Source organism: Alosa alosa, chromosome 11 (genome assembly GCF_017589495.1).
Source record: "Alosa alosa isolate M-15738 ecotype Scorff River chromosome 11, AALO_Geno_1.1, whole genome shotgun sequence".
In the NCBI taxonomy this organism is placed as follows: Eukaryota; Metazoa; Chordata; class Actinopteri; order Clupeiformes; family Clupeidae; genus Alosa; species Alosa alosa.
In genome coordinates this window covers 23,333,488-23,352,350 of record NC_063199.1, presented here as the reverse complement: position 1 = coordinate 23,352,350, position 18,863 = coordinate 23,333,488, and the positions used below count along the sequence as shown (strand labels likewise).

The following is an 18,863-nucleotide window of genomic DNA, read 5'->3' as shown; positions in this document are numbered from 1 at the left end:
AAAGCCTGCTGGCGTCATGTTCCAATCATGAAAACAGATGGAGAGGAGAAATATTTCTCTTGTAGGCTGTAATCAGTAACTAAAACATCAACACTGGTCCGGCTGTATTCCAATCAATCACTGCCATAGAAAGACAAGCATCCCTATTTGATTTTCACACTGCTCATCAAGTGAAAAGTTAAATCCTTAGTTGTCTATAGTACGTAAGTCTGGTGGAAACAGCACAGTGTACAGCAGGGGTCTCAAACTCAAATGAGCTGGGGGCCAATTCTGCCAACGTCATCTGATTGGAGGGCCGGCTATTTCTGAAAATGCAATGTTCTTTTTTTCAAATACCACACAAAACTGCAAACAAAGTGCAAGTGTTTTTATCTAGTTTTAGACACCTGTGCTAGCAACCTTAGCTTATAAATAAAATAATGATAAAATAAATATTAATACAAATTATAAAATAAATGAAAAACATAAAAACAGGTATGTGTGTGTGTGTGTTTCACACCAAATAAAAGTATTTCCTCTCATAACTTTTTTAAACCTGGCAAACTAGGCATCAGGGTTAAGAAAGCAACACCATTGGATTTTTATATCAAAATTTCAAAAGGCCATGGCTTGAAAGTGGTCAGAGATGAAGTCCTACTGTAAATGTAAAAATCTTTGAGTAAAACAAAAGTTTATGAAGGGGGTAAATTTACCCATGTAATTTGTCACTGGATGGCAAGCACCTCAAATTATGCACCTTTCAGTAAATACTGGATGAACATATTTAAGCAGGTTTACTTTCCTTTTTTCATATTACCCACATAACAAATTAACAGGAAAACACCTAAGATGTATACCAACACCTAATATGTTGTGGTAATAGATTAGTATAGATTACTAATTTAGTAATAGATTACTACAATATAGGCCTACAATAAAGTATTCTGGTCAAACAGTTCCTATCGCGGGTAATCTGCAGTACCCAGAAGTTCGCATCATATTGCGGGTGACTTTGTAGTTCTTTAGAGCCCTATTTCTACTAGCCCTGCTGTCTGTACCACATCCATTATGGATACTATCATCACGATTACCACTGCAACCTCCAAGCTATGTTGGGCAGAGGGTCGAAACAAGCATGGTATGCTTAGTGGACACCGTTGTATACACGCACCTCCATTCACAGACGCACCGTGACTATCACTGTCATAGACGATCGATCATAATCTCCAAAAGGATATTCTCCTTCAGAATTAGAATAGGTGAATAACATAGCTTACCTAAGACTTTTTCAACATTTGGTGTAGGCCTATTTCTGCTTAATTTCTGCTTCAATTTCTGCAACACTATGGCCTCCATCGCTTCCGCGTCATTACATATGCACGTCTTTGTGTTTCTCGCGTGTAGTACAAGTATTTCCTGAAAACTTTGCGCAGCGATTTTGGGTTTGAATCAAGCTATGGATGTCTTGCACATAGTGGAGCAGAGTAGGCCTACAAATGAGATTTGTCACCATACCTGGATCTATCGTCTATTTTAATCAGTATCGTTGTTTGTCGCAATTAATAGCCTCAAGGGCCGGATTACATTATTATTTTGTCATACGTCGCGGGCCGGAATTGGGCAGGACGCGGGCCGGATTTGGCCCGCGGGCCGGGTGTTTGAGACCCCTGGTGTACAGCATCTTGATGATTTGGTTAAATCCTTGTGACACTTTCTTTCCTCAAATAACCCTAAGAGTATACGCAGACATACTCAGACAAGTGAGATATGGACTGCTGACGGGGGAAAAAAACACTTTTCAGGGTTTACCACGTCGTCACCAAGGATGAGACATTCACCTCATCAACAGGGGAGAAAGCAAATACAAACACAGGACATTGACATTGTGGTTGGCAAGCTGTGTGTGGTAACTGTGAACTGAATTATTTTAAGAGAGATGAAGTTGTAGTAATGAGACTGCGGCTGCCTCAGTGGAGTTCAATATTTAGATTTGTAGGAGGCCCCAGTTTACACAAGAGGAGCTAAACATTCCCACTACCGTGTCTGCTGCCCCACAAAGGCTCGGAGCTGATGTCATTCCTCTGGATGACTAGCAACAGTATTCAAAATATAGCTGCAAGCAGCAATGAGGGGGCCAAGCAGATAGGCCGGAGTAACCATGGCAACGAAATGCTGTTAACTCAATGCTGCAATCAGACGTATGGCCATAAGCTGTCAAAGCAAGTTTCACGTCTAGCACGTCAAAAGTTACAAGGCAAAATGCATTTTTGCTAATTGCAGTGACCCTAGAGGTCAAAGGTCACAAAATTTCTTCGGCATTCACCTGATGGGGTCATGAGTCCATGTACCAAGTTTGGTTTTGATACATGCAACGATTGTTGAGATATGAGCTCACTTCCTGTTTGGCGGCTTCGCCACAAATTTCGATTGAATGTGACGGGCGAACGCTTCTATCAATTGTTACAGAAATAAATGAAGTGACAAGGCATGGTCTGAAGATGGTCTGTGCCAATTTTGGTGAAGATCAGATGAAATTTGTGACCTGTGCGAAATTGTTGGTGTTTTTGATCAAATCAAATATGGCGGCCGAATAAATTATATTGATGTGACAAGTTGCCCTCAGTTGACCTAAGTACCTTTCACAGTATTACCAGACACCACTAGTACAATTTAATTCTAAGCACAGCAGCAGCTACAGGCCAAAAGGCATGTTTGTGAATTACAGCGCCAAAGGTCACCAAATTTCTTGAGGGTCCTCCTGATGGGGTCATGAGTCAATGTACCAAGTTTGGTTTTGATACATGCAAGGGTTGCTGAGATATGAGCTCACTTCCTGTTTGGCGGCTTCGCCGCAAATTTTGATTGGCTTTTACGGGCCTTAACGGTAATACTTCCGAAGACAAAAAGTGATAACTTTGTGAGGCTTGGTCTGAAGATGATCTGTGTCAAATTTGGTGGGAATCAGAGAAAGTATGTGACCCCTGATACATTTTAAGTGTTTTTGATGAAATCCAAAATGGCGGAAAATCCATCATGGCGGAAAATGCGTTGAAACTCGGCTTGGTCCAAGGATTCCAACAATACCTGACTTTTGTAAATCGGACCAACAGGTCAAAAGTTACGTGCATGAACGCACGTCCAACTTTGGCCTGTTGGTGGCGCTAGAGGGTTCGAGTTGCCGACATGAAACTTGGTGACATGAATCATGGGACCGTCCCCAATCAGTGTGCCAAATTTCCCAACTTTTTACCATACGGTTCTATGGGCTGCCATAGACTCCCATTGCATATAATAATAATAATAGGAAAACGTAGAAACACAATGAGGTCCTCGCAGCTTCGCTGCTTGGCCCCCAATTACATTCAAAAATACATCAGATACGTAAGCAATATATAAACATTCAACTGTGCAAGACCTGCTATCAGCTCAGTGATATGAATCCAACAGAAACCATGACCTCATTGTGTTTCTACGTTTTCCTATTATTACTATATGCAATGGGAGTCTATGGCAGCCCATAGAATCGTATGGTAAAAAGTTGGCACACTGATTGGGGACGGTCCCATGATTCATGTGGGAAGCGTTCGCCCGTCACATCCAATCGAAATTTGTGGCGAAGCCGCCAAACAGGAAGTGAGCTCATATCTCAGCAATCGTTGCATGTATCAAAACCAAACTTGGTACATGGACTCATGACCCCATCAGGTGAATGCCGAAGAAATTTTGTGACCTTTGACCTCTAGGGTCACTGCAATTAGCAAAAATGCATTTTGCCTTGTAACTTTTGAAGTGCTAGACGTGAAACTTGCTTTGACAGCTTATGACCATACGTCTGATTGCAGCATTGAGTTAACAGCATTTCGTTGCCATGGTTACTCCGGCCTATCTGCTTGGCCCCCTCATTGCTGCTTGCAGCTATATTGGCCTTTAAGTTTGTGGCTGGTTCAATACCACCCTCCACTGAATTGACCAGTGGAGCAGCTACCACCACATTGATTAAGCCAACCTTGCACCTGCAGCTGAACTAGCCAGCATAACTCCATGGCTCAGAGCGTGGAGGAAGAAGTATGGATTCTAGAACTCCCTTTGTTAGCTTAAGGAGGAAAACACTATGAGGGGGAGGAGAGAGGTGGAAGGAGGCGTGTGTTACAGGGTGTTGAAATTCACTGGCCATTTCCCGGCAAACACTTTAGCATGTCATCGCGTTTCCCAAGCCTGACCAGGCTCTTAATTCAACAAATCCCGCTAAGCTCTTTCCTAAAACAGGGGGCTCTCCACAGCACTCTCACGGGCACATGCCTCATTAACTCAATAGCAGCCCAGCAGGTTCACAGTGCTCTCCGTGCTGGTTTCTCATTACAGGCCCTATTCAATAGCAGCACCAGCCAGCTGGGCAGCCAGCACTCTTAGCACATTATGGGAGTGAATGAAGCAGGAGTAGATCGAGGGAGAAGGAGTGAGAGAGAGTGAGCGAGAGAGGAAGAGAGAGGCTGGAAGAGAGAGAGAGAGAGACGAAGCAAGGGAAGGTAAGAGTAGATTGAGGGAGACAGAGTGAGAGAGAGCAAAAAAGAAAGAGAGAGACTGAAAGAGAGAAACAAAGCAAGGGAAGGTGAGACAAGGAGTAGATTGAGGGAGACAGAGATAGAGCAAGAGAGGGAGAGAGAGAGACGAGACAAGGGAAGGTATAAGAAGTGTGAGAAAGTGCACAGTGCGGGAGCTGTAGCCCATGTACCGGAGTAAATTTGCCTGAACAAATATGGGCCCCAAAGAAGGAACATGTGCTCTATGGAGCGTGCTCAGGCTCTGTCCCAAATCTCTATGCCAACACACACCATCACTGGCCTGGCTATTTCACTCCCTCAACCTGGTTCCACAGCTCTCCTGCCTGACCACCTGGTTAGAGTGAGATTACATTCAGGATGGACGGATGGATTACATGACTCTCCAGATTAGTAACAGATGCAAATTTATAATCTGTCAGACTGAAAGGAGATTCTATGAGAACTTTAGCTCAGGGTCTTTGCAGGGTAAAGAAAAATCACCCTTTGTTGACAAATAAGCATAACACTGCTGCTGTCAATCATTTTAATCCTCCACAAGGCCAACGGCACACATGCACCCACCCAAATAAAAATGAGAAATGATTCACGACACAACATCTGAGAGTGACCAATGCAATCAACCTTATTTGTAACCTAAAGGCTTTCATTGATAATATACCATGTAAGAAATAAATATTAGCAGATTCATTAAAAACGTAAAAAGAAAAGTAACAGGGAAGAAAGGTACTAACATGAATTTGTTTTCTTTTTGCTTCCCAAAGCGAATAGACTCCACAGTCCAGAGAAAAACATTTAAAGCTCAGAGCCGAGCTGAAGAAAAAGAGAATGAATTGGGACATAAATCAGTGCGTGTCGCTGCTGGTGAAGGGGTCTGGGCTCAGCGGCATTGATCTGGAGAAAGCCTGCACAGGGATGAGAGACATGTTCAATAAGTGATTAGTCTTCCAGCTCAACGGCAGGAGGGGGGAGTGGAGATAATCAGGCCAGGACACAGAATAGGGGGGAGGGGGGTGGGGCAGGATAGTGTGTGTGTGTGTGTGGAGCTCAAGAGTGATGGACAAAGGGAGAACATGTGTGCATGAAGGTCTATCTGTGTGTGAGCTTCAGAGGGACAGGATTGGTGTTTGGTGTGTGTGTGTGTGTGTGTGTGTGTGTGTGACAGGGAAAGTGTGCGGTGTGTGAAAAAGTGGGAGGCTGATTCACTGATATCTGGATTATCCCATTAGCGGGGAGAGCCACAGCAGGCCCCATAAAGCCCTTCTGCTGAGAGATTCACAGCCACTGCTGCCAGAAGGGCTCTCCGCCTGGAGGAAGCACGGGTGTGTGTGTATGTGTATGTGAATATGGGGGGGGTGGGATCCACTCACACACACACACACACACACACACACACAAACACACAGACTAGACTATGTCATTGCTATTTCCAGCAGAGTTCTCATCAGATCCATTGCGAATAGACAAAGCTAAAAGAGCCGGCCTGAATTGTGAGCTAAATCTGTCTGAACAGATCGTCTGAGCATGTCGGGATAGCCTGTTGATGTAATAATCTTGACAATGATAACCAAAACAGACACTGCTTTCCCACTGACAGGGTTCCAAGTGCATGATCATGAAAGTAGTTAGGTGTGCTGATGGGGACGGACCGGTTGACGCTGCTCTTCTGGTTTGCAAACTGCCACTTTAGTATTTCTCGGGATGAGGTCATCAGTTACCCAAACGCAGAACGCTGTGCATGCAAGTCAGAGAGAGAGCAGGAGTGCAATGAGCCATGGTGCTAGAGAGGGAGGCTGATGCTTCAGCAGGGGACTGGGGGAGGGGGGAGGAAAACGATGGGGAAATACGATGACCCCTCCTGTGCTGGGCCGTATTTGTGCTTATGATGATGAACCGCGTGCGCACGCAGACTGCATGTCCCTGGGTGCCCTCTGATGGCCTTGCTCGGCTTGTTTATTTCCAAGCCTGTGTCCTCCTGTCCGACACCATGGTTTTGCGCAGGGTTTCTATACAATCATACTACATGCATCGTTGGTTTTTGCATTGCATGTCCAGGAAAAGAAGTTGTGTAAGTTTCTGCCCCATTCACACCACCTGTCCTGATAATAACAGTCAACAAACAGCAGATAAATCACAGTGTATCCAAACAGGATAGAAATGTGGTGGTGAGACAGTCAGTCTGAGCTTTACATACGACACACACAGAGGGAGAGAAAATACCGGGACGTGTCTCCTCCCCTCACTAAACACACCTACAGTAAGAGTGGGTCTTTCCGATTCCCTAGTTCTACTTCCTCTCCCTAACCACAGTGGTGTGGTGCAGAGCTTACACTTGTGTCTAATGCGGAATTCCAGACAACTCGGACATCGGAGGTCGGACTTCAATTTCAACCTTGAAGTTGAGGTAAATCGACTTACACCGAGTTCAGAAATGGGAACTCTGACTTCAAGTGGTGTTCCATTGTACTTTTTTCCAGTAGTTTTGCGAACCTACACGTCACTATCACGTCTGGTGTAGCCAGTTCCATTGATTAGAAGCTAGGGGTGCATTCGTAAATTCAATCTGCCACGCTCTGGATGCTCCGAGAGTGTGACGCTCTAAACAAATGAACATTTTTAATTTACGAACGGTTAAGACCAGCAGGCCAGCCGAATGATTAGCACAGTTAGGTCAGGGATATACTTGGCTTTAACAACGTATCATGGCTGCCACACTATCCTGTATCTGTTCGATGAGTCGTGAGTTGTGCACATCTTAAAGTGACGCATCTCCATGATGCAATTACATGAACCCTAGAGTTTAGTAAACGCAGCAAGTAAATAAGCATGCAAGACCAGCTTTATTTGAATTTTGTGGTCTGCACTCTGGTTGAGTCCTCCAGTAACATGTGTAATACTGATGTTACTAATACTACTATATACTAATGTATCATCCGCCAGTGACCTTTGCTCATTCATGTTCAGGTTCCAGAAACAAATCAAGTCACCCCTGACGGTCCCGCAGCAATAGTCAGGACCTCAGTCCCCCTCCCCCTTTCCCCCACCCTCTTCACCCTCTGCAGGCTTCATCATGGTGCAGGCCGCATCAGCACAAATATCTTCTTCTCGGCTGCTGTGAAGCCACCAGCCTTGCCACACTCTTTCAGAGGAGCTGCTCTGCAGTCCAAGCCATCCTCTTCCTGACATAGCGGTAAACAGGGGTTGGTTTATTGAGCCTTTTTGATCGCGACTCTGTCACATCTTCATTAAGCCTCATTTCACGGAGAATAAGTCACACCAGGGACCGAGTGAAATCCCTAAATTCTTTTAATTGCTTCAAAACTGTTCACGGAAGATCAAAGTTTTTAGTTGACTTACAAGCGAATTAATTTCCTGTGACAATTCGTTTAGAGGGTTTCTGCTCCTGTGCCTCCTGCGTTAAGACTGCAGCACTGCGCTATTATTTTGCTTCAAAAGTGTGTTGTAATTTGCCATGTCTATTGTCTAATAGCCTAAGTCATGTGAATGCCGCTTTCATGACAGACACTACAATAAGAGAGTCTTAACCAGTAACTTCTGATAATCAGACAGGCACAGAGGGGAGTGAGCAAGAGAAACATAAATTAGAAATTAAGCGTTTTTCCTTCAAAATGAACAAAACAGAGATTAAAACTGTTGCATCAAAACAGGGAGACAACTTGTCAGACTTTGGCTCTGACCATGAACCTGTCCAAAGCCACAATGTCTGAAGCATGAGAAAGTCAGGCCTCCAGGCAAAATATGCATGCTGTGCATGATGTTCTTCTATCACTATATTCTCTCATGTTAGGCTAGTAATTTGGGGTCCAGATTACAATGAATAAACATTCTTCTTGGAGCATGTTTACTAAAATCACCCCAGCCACAAACAATGCTTACAGACAGGCCATGCTCGCCGAGGGGGAGAGAGAAAGAGAGAGAGAGAGAGAGGGGGATAGAAAGAGAGAGGGGGATAGAGAGGAGAGCTTAAGCATATCCGGGCGGGCAGCAGAGACAGGGACCTGTCACCACAGCTTCACGAGTCCTGATGATCCTCGGCCGAGGCAGCTGTCAGCAGCATGGCTCTCACCTCACTCATCTGCTCCACAGCTCCATCCTATCCCAGTTAACTCCCTGGCCACTCCCACCGGCTCTCCATAACAACAGCCTCTTTTCATCAGGCAGTGAAAGAGAACACCTCCAGCCGTGGCCAACTGACCTCTAGAGAGGTCTCCTTGACGCAGCAAGGAAATAAGGCATTGTGCCACAGGCTAAACCCTAACATCTTCCCAGACAATTAATTGATGTGGGGGGTGGGAATAGGGAGCACGGACTTCCTTGCAAAAGATCAAAAAGAATGCATACATATAAACCACAGTCAATCAAGACTCCCTCTGGTGCCTTGTCTTCCCTTAAAGAAACCCAACCTAGCCTCACATCACTCCCTCCCAGACTAACGAGTTGTCTCTTGGGACTTCTGAGGTTGCTTACAACTAATTCCTCACAGACAGTAGACCTAGCCAACGTCTCTCCTAGCCGGCGGAGCCTTGAGGTTGTTTCAGTCGACACCGTTTTACAATGAAAATCCCTTGTAATTGCCATGCGGCTCGTGGTCACAGGTCCGCAGTGGCCGGCGTCTTGGGGCTCGCACTGACGTGCTCATTAACAGGTCACAGCTGAGCTGCTCCCCATCTCGCTCCCAGGGGCTCAGTGAGGTGTGTGTGTGTGTGTGTGTGTGTGTGTGCTGCAGGCATTGAAGAGCCAACAACGCAACACCACAAACCCCTTCCAGGCCAGGACAAAACCAGAAGCGGAAAGATCCTCAATATCATACAACTCAATGAAAGGAATTGGACAGGTTTGAGTGCTGTGCATTCGGCGCCCGTATAGCTGGAGCTTTGACCACTCCGTCTGACCGAGCCAAACGCAGGGCTCCCTAGTGGCGAGAGGAGACGCCACCCTTCTGACAGAGCTCTCCTCCACACACTCTGTTCTATTATTCAAAATGAATGGAGGACCCTTATTAAGAGCCTTTGGAAACTTCAGCCAGCTGATAAAAAGCTCCTTTCTGTCATCTGCAGCGCGCCGGCTGGCCAGGGTCCCGACTCTCGACTCCCGACTCTCAAGTGCCCTGGCCAGCACTAAACGGCTGCCTCTCAGCTCACATCTCTGGCAATCTGCCATCTGCCCCGCATGTAATATGAAACTAAAAATGACTAAAAGAAGGGGGAAAGAGAGAGGCAGTGAGAACGGAGTGTGTGTGTGTGTGTGCGTACACCAGACAGGTGAATACAGGTGCCATCAAGTCCCTGTTCACTCTGCCACAGAGAACAACACAGGCACTGTGGCTCAGCACTAAAGCAGCCTCCTGGCATGGCAGGCAGGGAGAGGAGGAACAGGGCCAAAGCTGTCACGGCCCTCTGGGGCGGCTGACACCCGTTTAAGAAGAAGAGGATTGAGCTGGGGCTGACACTACAGATTCTACATCCAGACAGATCAAGCAACAGACAGAATAAGGGAGGGAGAGAAAGGGGGGGTACTGTGTGTGTGTGTGTTTGTGTGTGTTTGTGTGAGTGTGAGAGAGAGAGAGAGAGAACTAGAGTGAAAGCACAGGCACAAATGACAAGATAGGCAACTTGTCAATCAGGCATCAAATGCCGTGCCCAGATCAGCAACATGAGCATGACCTATCTGAGACCAAAATCACTGCAGTAGTACTCTGTCTGCCATCCCCACATTCAGTACTTATTTCAAACCAGAAGACAGAAAAGAACTTCTGCTACAGGTCTGCCATTCAAAACCCCTGACTAGCCCAGCGGGCCCTCTACAGTATGTAATAACTTGAATGCTGAATGTGAACGTAGTATTTTGAATGTAAACATAGTGATGTCATTAACGGCTGCTTATTTGAAACATGGAAGGCGGGCTTGGTAAAGCACAAACAAGGAAGTAGAATTTGAAATACTCTACACACTGCCTACCCTGCACCTTACACAGGCGCCGCATAATGCAACTGGGGGAAATCATGTTGAGTGGTAATGATTAACTCTGCAGATATAACATGCAAACAAGAGAGTAAAGGTTCTCATGTAACCATGTGCTGGGTGTTTGCTCTGAGTTGTCCAAGTGGGCGGTGCCCATCATCCTTCCTTTTCCCTTGTCAGTTTTACACAGCAAAACAGCTACCAACCTTCCCTCATACAATTTGTCTGCTCCACTACATATTATCACAGTCCTCAATGTTTGGAAGACATCTGAATGGTCTAATGGCGGCATAGAATAGAGCATGGTATCAAATGTTGAGCTCTCCAGAACATTGTGCACCTGACTCACATATCTAATCCAATGACAGTGATGACTAGGTGTGTCAGTATTCAGGACAGTATCCAGCATATCCATCATCCAAAGTGAGTGACAGGCCATCTCCATCATATGTTTGGTCTTAGCTGGCAGATTTTGGTAGAAAGAAAGACAGAGAGAGAAGCAAGCCTGAGAAAAAGAGATGTGAACAACTAACTCACTTGATGAAGCATCGGGCTCCCTCGAACGTATATCCCTCCTCCCATCCAGTCGGTAAATCTGGTTTATAAGGGACAAAGAGAGAACAGCACAGATCAGCATGAATGCAAAATGCACACAATGTAAGGACCTGTGCTCGGGAGTCAGACACCAAGCCAGACGAACGTCAGGAGGACAAACAGTATTCTAATGTTACTGCACTACTACTTGCTAAATGATAGTCACAGAAACGGTGCAACCTGCCGCTTGATCTGTTCAACCTCCTGCAGCAAGGTAGCCGTCAGAGTAGTCTATCTAGAATCTGCGCTAGGCTACTCGTTGCCTCATCAGCATCAACTCTTCTAACGTTAGTCATGGAATGTTATCTCTTGTTATCTCACTGTAAGCAAATAAGGAACGCTACATCTAGTGTTAAATCTGTTGCTTTGATAACTTGATGTGTCCTGAAGAATGGGGCTATCTTACAGAGTAATACCTTATGTAATATGCACAATTATTTGATTATATCTCGCTGTAGTGCTGATGACTGATGTCCCCCGTATGCGAGTCTAGTCCAATGCTGAATACCTTGCTAAGTTAGCTAATCACGTTGAGACTGAGCACATAACACTCACTAATGAACTGCATGCTTGTCAATCACCGCGCGCAGAGCTTTAAATTCACAAACCGCAGTGTGCTCCGCCAGCCCCAGTAAGCACCAACTTCGCGGGCTAAAAACAACGGTGGTACAAAATCTCTGGTAAAACCAAGATCTTTTAAACGTATTGGAAATCATTACTTACATTACCAGATGACTATGGAATAACGTTACAATCAGCAGCGCTTGCTAACGATACGTCTGTTAACGTTACCTGCCAAACAATTAGCAGTTTAACGTGTGCTACCCACTACAACGGCTGTTGGCACAACTATCGATAAAGCCGTTAAATTCGGTTAACTTTAGCGGGCTGGTGTTAGGTACAAATGTCTGGTTAATTTGCCACAGCTGAACTGAAACCGGCAGTAGACAAATACAACATACACTTTTGGAACTAACGTTATGATATTGTGTGTGTGAGTTAACGTTACACGTTAAAGATGAGAGATCTCTTTGCTGCAATACTGGAAACTTTGATGAGGTGTACTTACCTGGAGTTTTCCTATGCCCTGTGATGACTGCTTCTCCACTGACTGGATGCAGCCAGGTTGTACTCTTTGCTTCTTCACTGTTGATAAGAAACGGGAAAGGTGAACATGAGGGGAAATCGAGAGTGAAAAAATATTATCGAAAGACTGGTCAATACATCCGGGCCGTATATCCAATAGATAATTACTTGATAAAGAAAATCCGTCCGTCCCGAGTAACCCCAGAACTCCACGAAGAAGGGAGACAGGAGATCCAGTCCGGGTTTAGATCCGCCGCCATGTCTGGCTATTCACGGATTTGAGCTGCGCGTCTCCGCTCGAGTCGCGCGTACACGGAAACCCTGGCAACTAGAGAGTGAAAAAGCAAAGGAGAGAACCTCTGGGGGGCGGGAGCGCTCCGGTACGGTGAGAGGTTTTCCTTCCTTTATGCTTCGAGTTGGAGTTGAAATTAGAATGTTTGCACGAAGTGTGACATACAAAGGCAAAATTGGTTGAACTTGTGTTTTAATACGTTTTACTCGATATGTCGTTAGCCTACCTTGAACATCGTTCCTGAAAGTCTTTTTAGGCCAAACAGTGGCCAGCATCACTCCACCCTAGAACTGAGCTACATTTTATGAAGACTCTCTGTTCTCAATACAGATGCTTTGGGATGAGGTGGGCATAGGCTACCGGCACTTCTGAATAAACTATCCTCCCTTGCTTGTGTATTGTGTGAGTGTTAGTGATTCATATTTAATCCTACATCATGTATAGACCTGGGTTTCCAATCCGAAGGCCTGTCTCTCCGCCTCAGGACAAATCCACCTGTTGCTCTTCTGCCACTTATGTGTGCCACAAGCAGTGTTTGCTTCTGATCTCTAACACTTGTCACAAACATCGGTTTGAATTAAACCCATCATCAGCCTGCCTTCTGATTGTCCTGTGCAGCTGCACATGCTGTTAAAGAATTCCCACTGTTACATTTTACACATAATCAGCCCATAATAATCTATGCCAATTCACCAGCATCTGTAATTGAATGCTAAAAGAACAGCCATGTATGACTGAAGTTTGTTTGCAAGAGTAGGCTACATAACACAGCAACAGTGTTGCCTTTGTCCTCACAAGACCCTGTAAGCCCCCTTAAAATCATGCATATTTTCATCATTATGCTCTCAGATGTTGGTGTCAGACAGCTTTTCACAAAGGTGGTTATACAATCAGCCTTAACAATAGATATGACATTGTGACACCACTGTGATTGTGCACAGCCCGTCAGGGGTCATTGTGTTGTGCGCTATTGTGCTGTTTTGCTTACCAAGCACTTTTTTTCACAGGTGCCAGTTTTTGAAGGAGCCTGTCGGATCGGATGTGAACTGCCTTTGAGGTAATGTTATCGGCGTGAGGCTCTGGGTCAGTTGAGCAGCACCGCCAAGCATAAACCACAGTGGTCAGACAAATAGATTTTAAAAGTAAATTGAAATGAAAATCTAATTTAGCCAGCACTCTATTCTTAGCGCTGTGGATTAAATGTCAACACTCAATCTTGGGATGCCTTCACACGTACACCACAGTAAATTAAATTGTCTTTGATCCATGGAACCATATTGAAAATGTGGATGTCTTTAAAAAAGGTTTGTGACTGTGGATGTCTTTAAAAAAGTTTCATGAAATACTTAGGTCATGTGGGTATGTAATAGTCATACCTTGTGATCTAACACTACATGACTAGTTGTGTGAGGTAATAGTACAAAAATACATTCTGCAGTGAGGTGCAATAACAGACAACAACAGTAGCCTACGGTACTCACCATTCAGTGTGTCTGTCATGCTGAGTCGATAAACTGTTATAATGCATTTCATTTCAAGACATTAGCAGTGTAGAAGGCAGGGCCTTGGGGCAGTGTCAGTGTATGGTTAGCTAAATCTGTGTGGGATGAGGTTTCAGCAAGATAGGGAAACCCTGTAGTTTCTTTAAAAAAAAAACTATCACCCAAACACACAATGTAGAAAGCGGGGGTGGAGTGAATACAGTCCTGGGAGTGAGCAAACGGAATTAGGAGGAGTGGGAGATAGAGCCAGGGTCAGACAGGGCAGGGCTATGCTTGGCTGTAGCACTTTTATGTCAACACTGTTAAATGCCTAGCTCATTTTGGCTCAGGGTCCTCACTGGTTGTGTATTGATTGAGACTATAAAAGAGAAGGGGGAGATGTGGATAGAAAACCCTTAGCAGCTAACTGGAGGCTCAGATAGTTTAGTCCCCTGAGCCAAGCAGTGTATTAAATATCCATGACTCCAAATAGTTTGCTTGTTTGAATTATGTTGTATTGAAAAATATAAGGTCACATCATTGATGAAAATATTTGTCCAGGTATATAACAATTAAAATAAAATATATAAACAGGCCTGTTATTTTGGTATGTCATCACTTCTCCAAGGGAACACTTTTTTAGTCAACTTTCCTGAAAGTGTTTTTTTTTTTTGTTTGTTAACAGTAATGGATGTAGTTAACAGTAATAACAGTACCAGGAAGATTTCAGTGGAAAAATAAGCATTTCCCTAGGACGTGTTGTTACCGTTAACCGAAACTTAGCGCTTAATATGTTTGTGTGGTATATTAACTCATGTCTTTTGACCAGCACTAACATGGGAATGAAGTGATCCCAGGCTTGTTCCTATGAATATAGCCGAACTGTCTCATCGACTTCATGTCCACAGGCCTACTCTACAGGGAAATTAGGAGGTTAAATGAACTGCTCGCATAGCTTCAGCCTTCCCTTCGCCGTATTGACATAAGTCAAATTCCACTTCTCAGGGAATATTGTTTTCTCTTTTGGACCCCTCTTTACCTGGCGACATCCAAGGTAAACAGCGTGTGCTTGCTATCCTCACCCCCCAGCAGTCTCTTCACGTAACGGCCCTGGATGAGAAGAGAAGAGGGATGTTGAGGGAGGTCTCAAGTATTTGTTTAAACTCTCTGTGCCCCATTCTCAGCAGCCAAAGTACAAAACCCTGGATCAAAACTGCTAAGAGCCTTACTCAGTATGTCTTAACAAATGCTTTTCTAAGACAACCATTTCAATGTGTGCAAAAAGAAACCTGTCAGAAATGGCAAAAGAGCCCAGGTTTGTGAAAAATACCACACAGCAGCATTAAGTGTTTCACTTATGTCTTTAGCCCTTCTCATAAGCCGAAGATGAATTAGACTTGACCTTTGACTTTGACTTGTTTTGTTTTATATTCAATACTAATAGGATAGCCTTTTTAGGAAGCCCACAATCCCTCTTCTTGATACCACAAATGTTTTCTTTTCACATTCATACCTTATTGTGGTTCTGAGCAGGAACATATCAGCATGTATATGTGAGGAGCTGATATTGTACAACTTGCCTATTTAGGATAACAAGCCTACTTTTTAACATGTGCGCTTTATGGGGAAAGCGTAAGCATAACCGCTTTAAGGAAGCGTGCAGGTGAGATGGAGAGGTACCAAAGATTGTTAAGGTGGAATCGTAGTTCATGTCTATGGGCGCGAAATGGGGATCGAATCCTGTCTGCATAAAGAGGCGTGTCGATGACGTATTGATGAGCGTACGTTGCAACCGGCCAACAGCAGCGGCATAATTAACCGGCGCACACCTGATATAAAGTCGATTTTCTCCAGACTGGAATGCTCAAAAATGCTAAATATGTACCTGAAATGTTCAGAAGGGTTTGAGGATCATGAAAACGTGCCCGAAATTCACATTCCTAACTCTACAGAACCAAGACCTTAGCATATGTGGTAAAATTCTGAGCTATGCCCATAGACTTCAATGGAGCAGTCGCTGCCTCTGCTCTGCATAAAGGGGGATTTTGACCCCCCCTCGTGCGATCCGGGTTCCCGGAAGTGGCTCCTGATGAAATATCTTGCTCCGCCTTAACAATCTTTGGAGGTACATCTGTAAGTCCTTAAATACAACCACAGATAAAACAAGGCAGTTTTATGTCTTTCAGAGATAGGCTACTCTCCAGAAAAACAAATGGAGACAGGGGAGAGAGACCTAACGGCCTCTAACCCTTTGGGCCTTGCCTTGAGTTCTTTGTTATTTCCCTCTGTCTTAAAAAGTCTGTAGTCAAAGATTTCTGTGCCCTGAAAAATTACAGTGTCAACCCCTCTCTCCAGGGCCCAAGTAGCAATGGAAAACGTGGCCAGGTACTAAACTGTGGATCAGTGGCCAGGGAAAACGAATAAACAAACAAAACCACTTCAGTCAGCCAAACGCTATTATTCTCTCCTCTGCTCTTTGCCATTTCAGTCTAAAGTCTTTTAACGTCTTCAGGTTTAAAGTCCAAAATCAGGCGGCCAGTTTGCATGCTCTTTTAACACAGCTGAATATGTTGCCTTGACCAGACCAGCCTTAGCACATGTGCGTGCATACATACACACAATGGAGCGCAGACATGCAGGCACTGGCTTGTTAATTATTATCTCTGTGATTTTCTTCCCTTTTTTTTCCTATTCTCTGTACGTCAGACATTATGTTTTTCAAGGCATGTCTCTGATGGCTCTTCAACACCCTATTATGTAATAGAACCACAGTTCTATTTAAAAAAAATACTGTTTTCATCATCTTGGGCCACACTCGAGGCGTCAACACAATAATGAATGGTTGCACATTATCAAACAGCTGTCTGAGGTCTTTGTTGTGCTGCCAGCCCAGCGGTCCCCACAGTCCTCCACACGCCGGCCTAACAGGACCGCAGGACGAGTGTGGGCTCTCACAGTCTCATTGAACAGGCGTCGCACTCGGAACAAGCTGATCTCAGTGCAGCCCTCGCACCAAGCAAATCCTGTACACCGGGGGAGAGAACTCCAGGGCACGGCTCTTAATTAGAACAGATACTCGTTTCGCCACTCGTTCTGCCTTTTAAAAAGCTGCTCTGCGTTTAGCTCGCATTATTCTTGCAGCATCCAGTGTTTGGTATTCAGCCAGGCATCCTCATGACTCCAGCACGTTCTCTCTCTCTGGCATGCCATGTCTCCGCAGGTAATAGGGTACACTTTTCCTTTAATGCAACGGAGTTGATGTGTTGATGTTTTGAACCTGTCAAATAGCATTGGAGAGGTGACGGCATGTTCGCTGGTAGACATCATGAGTTTATTAAACAATACAGTCTCTGCTGCCCTGTTGACAGTGATATCCACCTGCTACCCCACTCAACAGTAAATGCACAAATAACAATGTAATTAAGCTTGCAAGCCTGACCACCAGGATTTCAACCTGACAGGATCGCTCTCATAAGTCCAGGCTCCCCATAGAGCCGACTGCTTGACAACTACTGATAGGCCTATGGTAATAAACTGTGGATCAGAACTATGTCATATTTTCTGTCTGGCTTTACAAATTCATTCTAAAGTGAATTAGACTGCTTGACAACTAGTACTGATATGGTAATAAACTGTTGATTAGAATTATAGATGGTCATATATTCTGTCTGTCAAAGTGAATCTTGTAATTTGTCCATCTTTACTGGAGCACATACCTTATGGGGAAACATGAGTTACAGAGGAGTGTCTGTCACTTTGTCACAACTAAGAGTCCACACCACAAAACTGTTTATTTTATAAGCCATTTGAATATGAACAAGCCTGTAGTATAGACTACACCAAATCAGCCTGCCAGGAATGACTCACTGAACACTTACATCCTCTCAGTACATCCACAGTTACACTGAGTCACTATAGACGTCTTTAAGAGATTCATATTCAGAAAACAGTATTAAGAGTTCCTGTAAGCAACTTGTTTGGTATATTTCAGTTATCTGGTTTTACACTCCAATACCTTTCTGATACCTCAAATACAACACACATATCAGAGATAGTTCAGTTGTGGCCAGCAGCAAATGCACATCACATATTTTAAATTCATGAAATGCGAGCGCAGTGATTCTGTCACTACTGTTGTGATTACTAATGAACCTCCTCAGCATCTCTACCTCCCTGACAAGACTTCCAATTAAGTTTTAGAGAAGGCCAGTACATAATACACTTCTTGTTTTAATGGCACTGACAAAATGGTCATCTTGTGCAGTTTCCATGCGCATAAATATGAGCATGGCCTCTACAAATTGACACATAAATCAATGAACATTCCTTTTAATCCTCTCCTTTTAATTGTGTTCTAGAGCACAACCAAGAGCTCCAAGAACAAAGAGGGAGTGGGCTGTTGATGGAATGATGAAATCCTCCTGTTCTGGGACTCACTCTGCCAGTCTTCTCCTTTGCCAGGTTGCTCATTAATCTCCAGGATGAAAGGTGTCATTAAACTGACATGGAAAGAAGCCATTAGTCCCTCATGACTACTTAGGTGATCACAGTGGAGGAGATATTTTAAGTTCTGTTTTTGAGTGCATTGAATACATGAGAGAAGAATCGTAAGGTTCCTGTTAGCTTTTGTTTAGATCCCTGATATGGTCAGCTATGTTGTTCTTGTGGACTTCCATGACAGTTCAGTTGCCTTAGAGAAAGCTTATGCAATTAGAGAAAAAAATATATACTGCAACTTTTCTGGGACAGAAACATAAAAGATATGTACAGTACATCTTATACTTTGACATCTCTAAAATATACATAAAAACTTCTATACTGTATGTGGGTTTCTGGATGCTGTTCAACAGTATTGGTTGATGTTCAGCTAATAATAGCTTGACATTCTAAT

At 44.2% G+C, this 18,863-nt stretch overlaps 1 protein-coding gene and 1 long non-coding RNA gene across 5 annotated transcripts in view; one reads left to right on the top strand and one right to left on the bottom strand.

Moving 5' to 3' along the window:
* LOC125302775 (pleckstrin homology domain-containing family A member 5-like) overlaps positions 1-12,498 on the bottom strand; it is a 125,750-nt gene extending 113,252 nt beyond the window's left edge. For 3 of the 4 annotated variants that reach the window (XM_048256087.1, XM_048256088.1, XM_048256089.1), the window contains exons 1-3: positions 12,368-12,497; positions 12,183-12,259; positions 11,057-11,114 (exon numbers count right to left, since the gene is read on the bottom strand). In XM_048256087.1, the coding sequence (XP_048112044.1) occupies positions 11,057-11,114; positions 12,183-12,259; positions 12,368-12,459 (227 nt within the window). In that variant the 5' untranslated portion in view covers positions 12,460-12,497. Of the gene's footprint in view, positions 1-11,056; positions 11,115-12,182; positions 12,260-12,367 lie in introns of all 4 variants that reach the window. The other variant, XM_048256086.1, reaches the window with a different exon arrangement.
* On the top strand, positions 12,152-18,609 carry LOC125302776. The gene is made up of 3 exons (XR_007194976.1): positions 12,152-12,238; positions 13,499-13,548; positions 18,331-18,609. It is a non-coding gene; the product is annotated as an uncharacterized LOC125302776 (long non-coding RNA).
* The last annotated feature ends 254 nt before the right edge of the window (positions 18,610-18,863 follow it).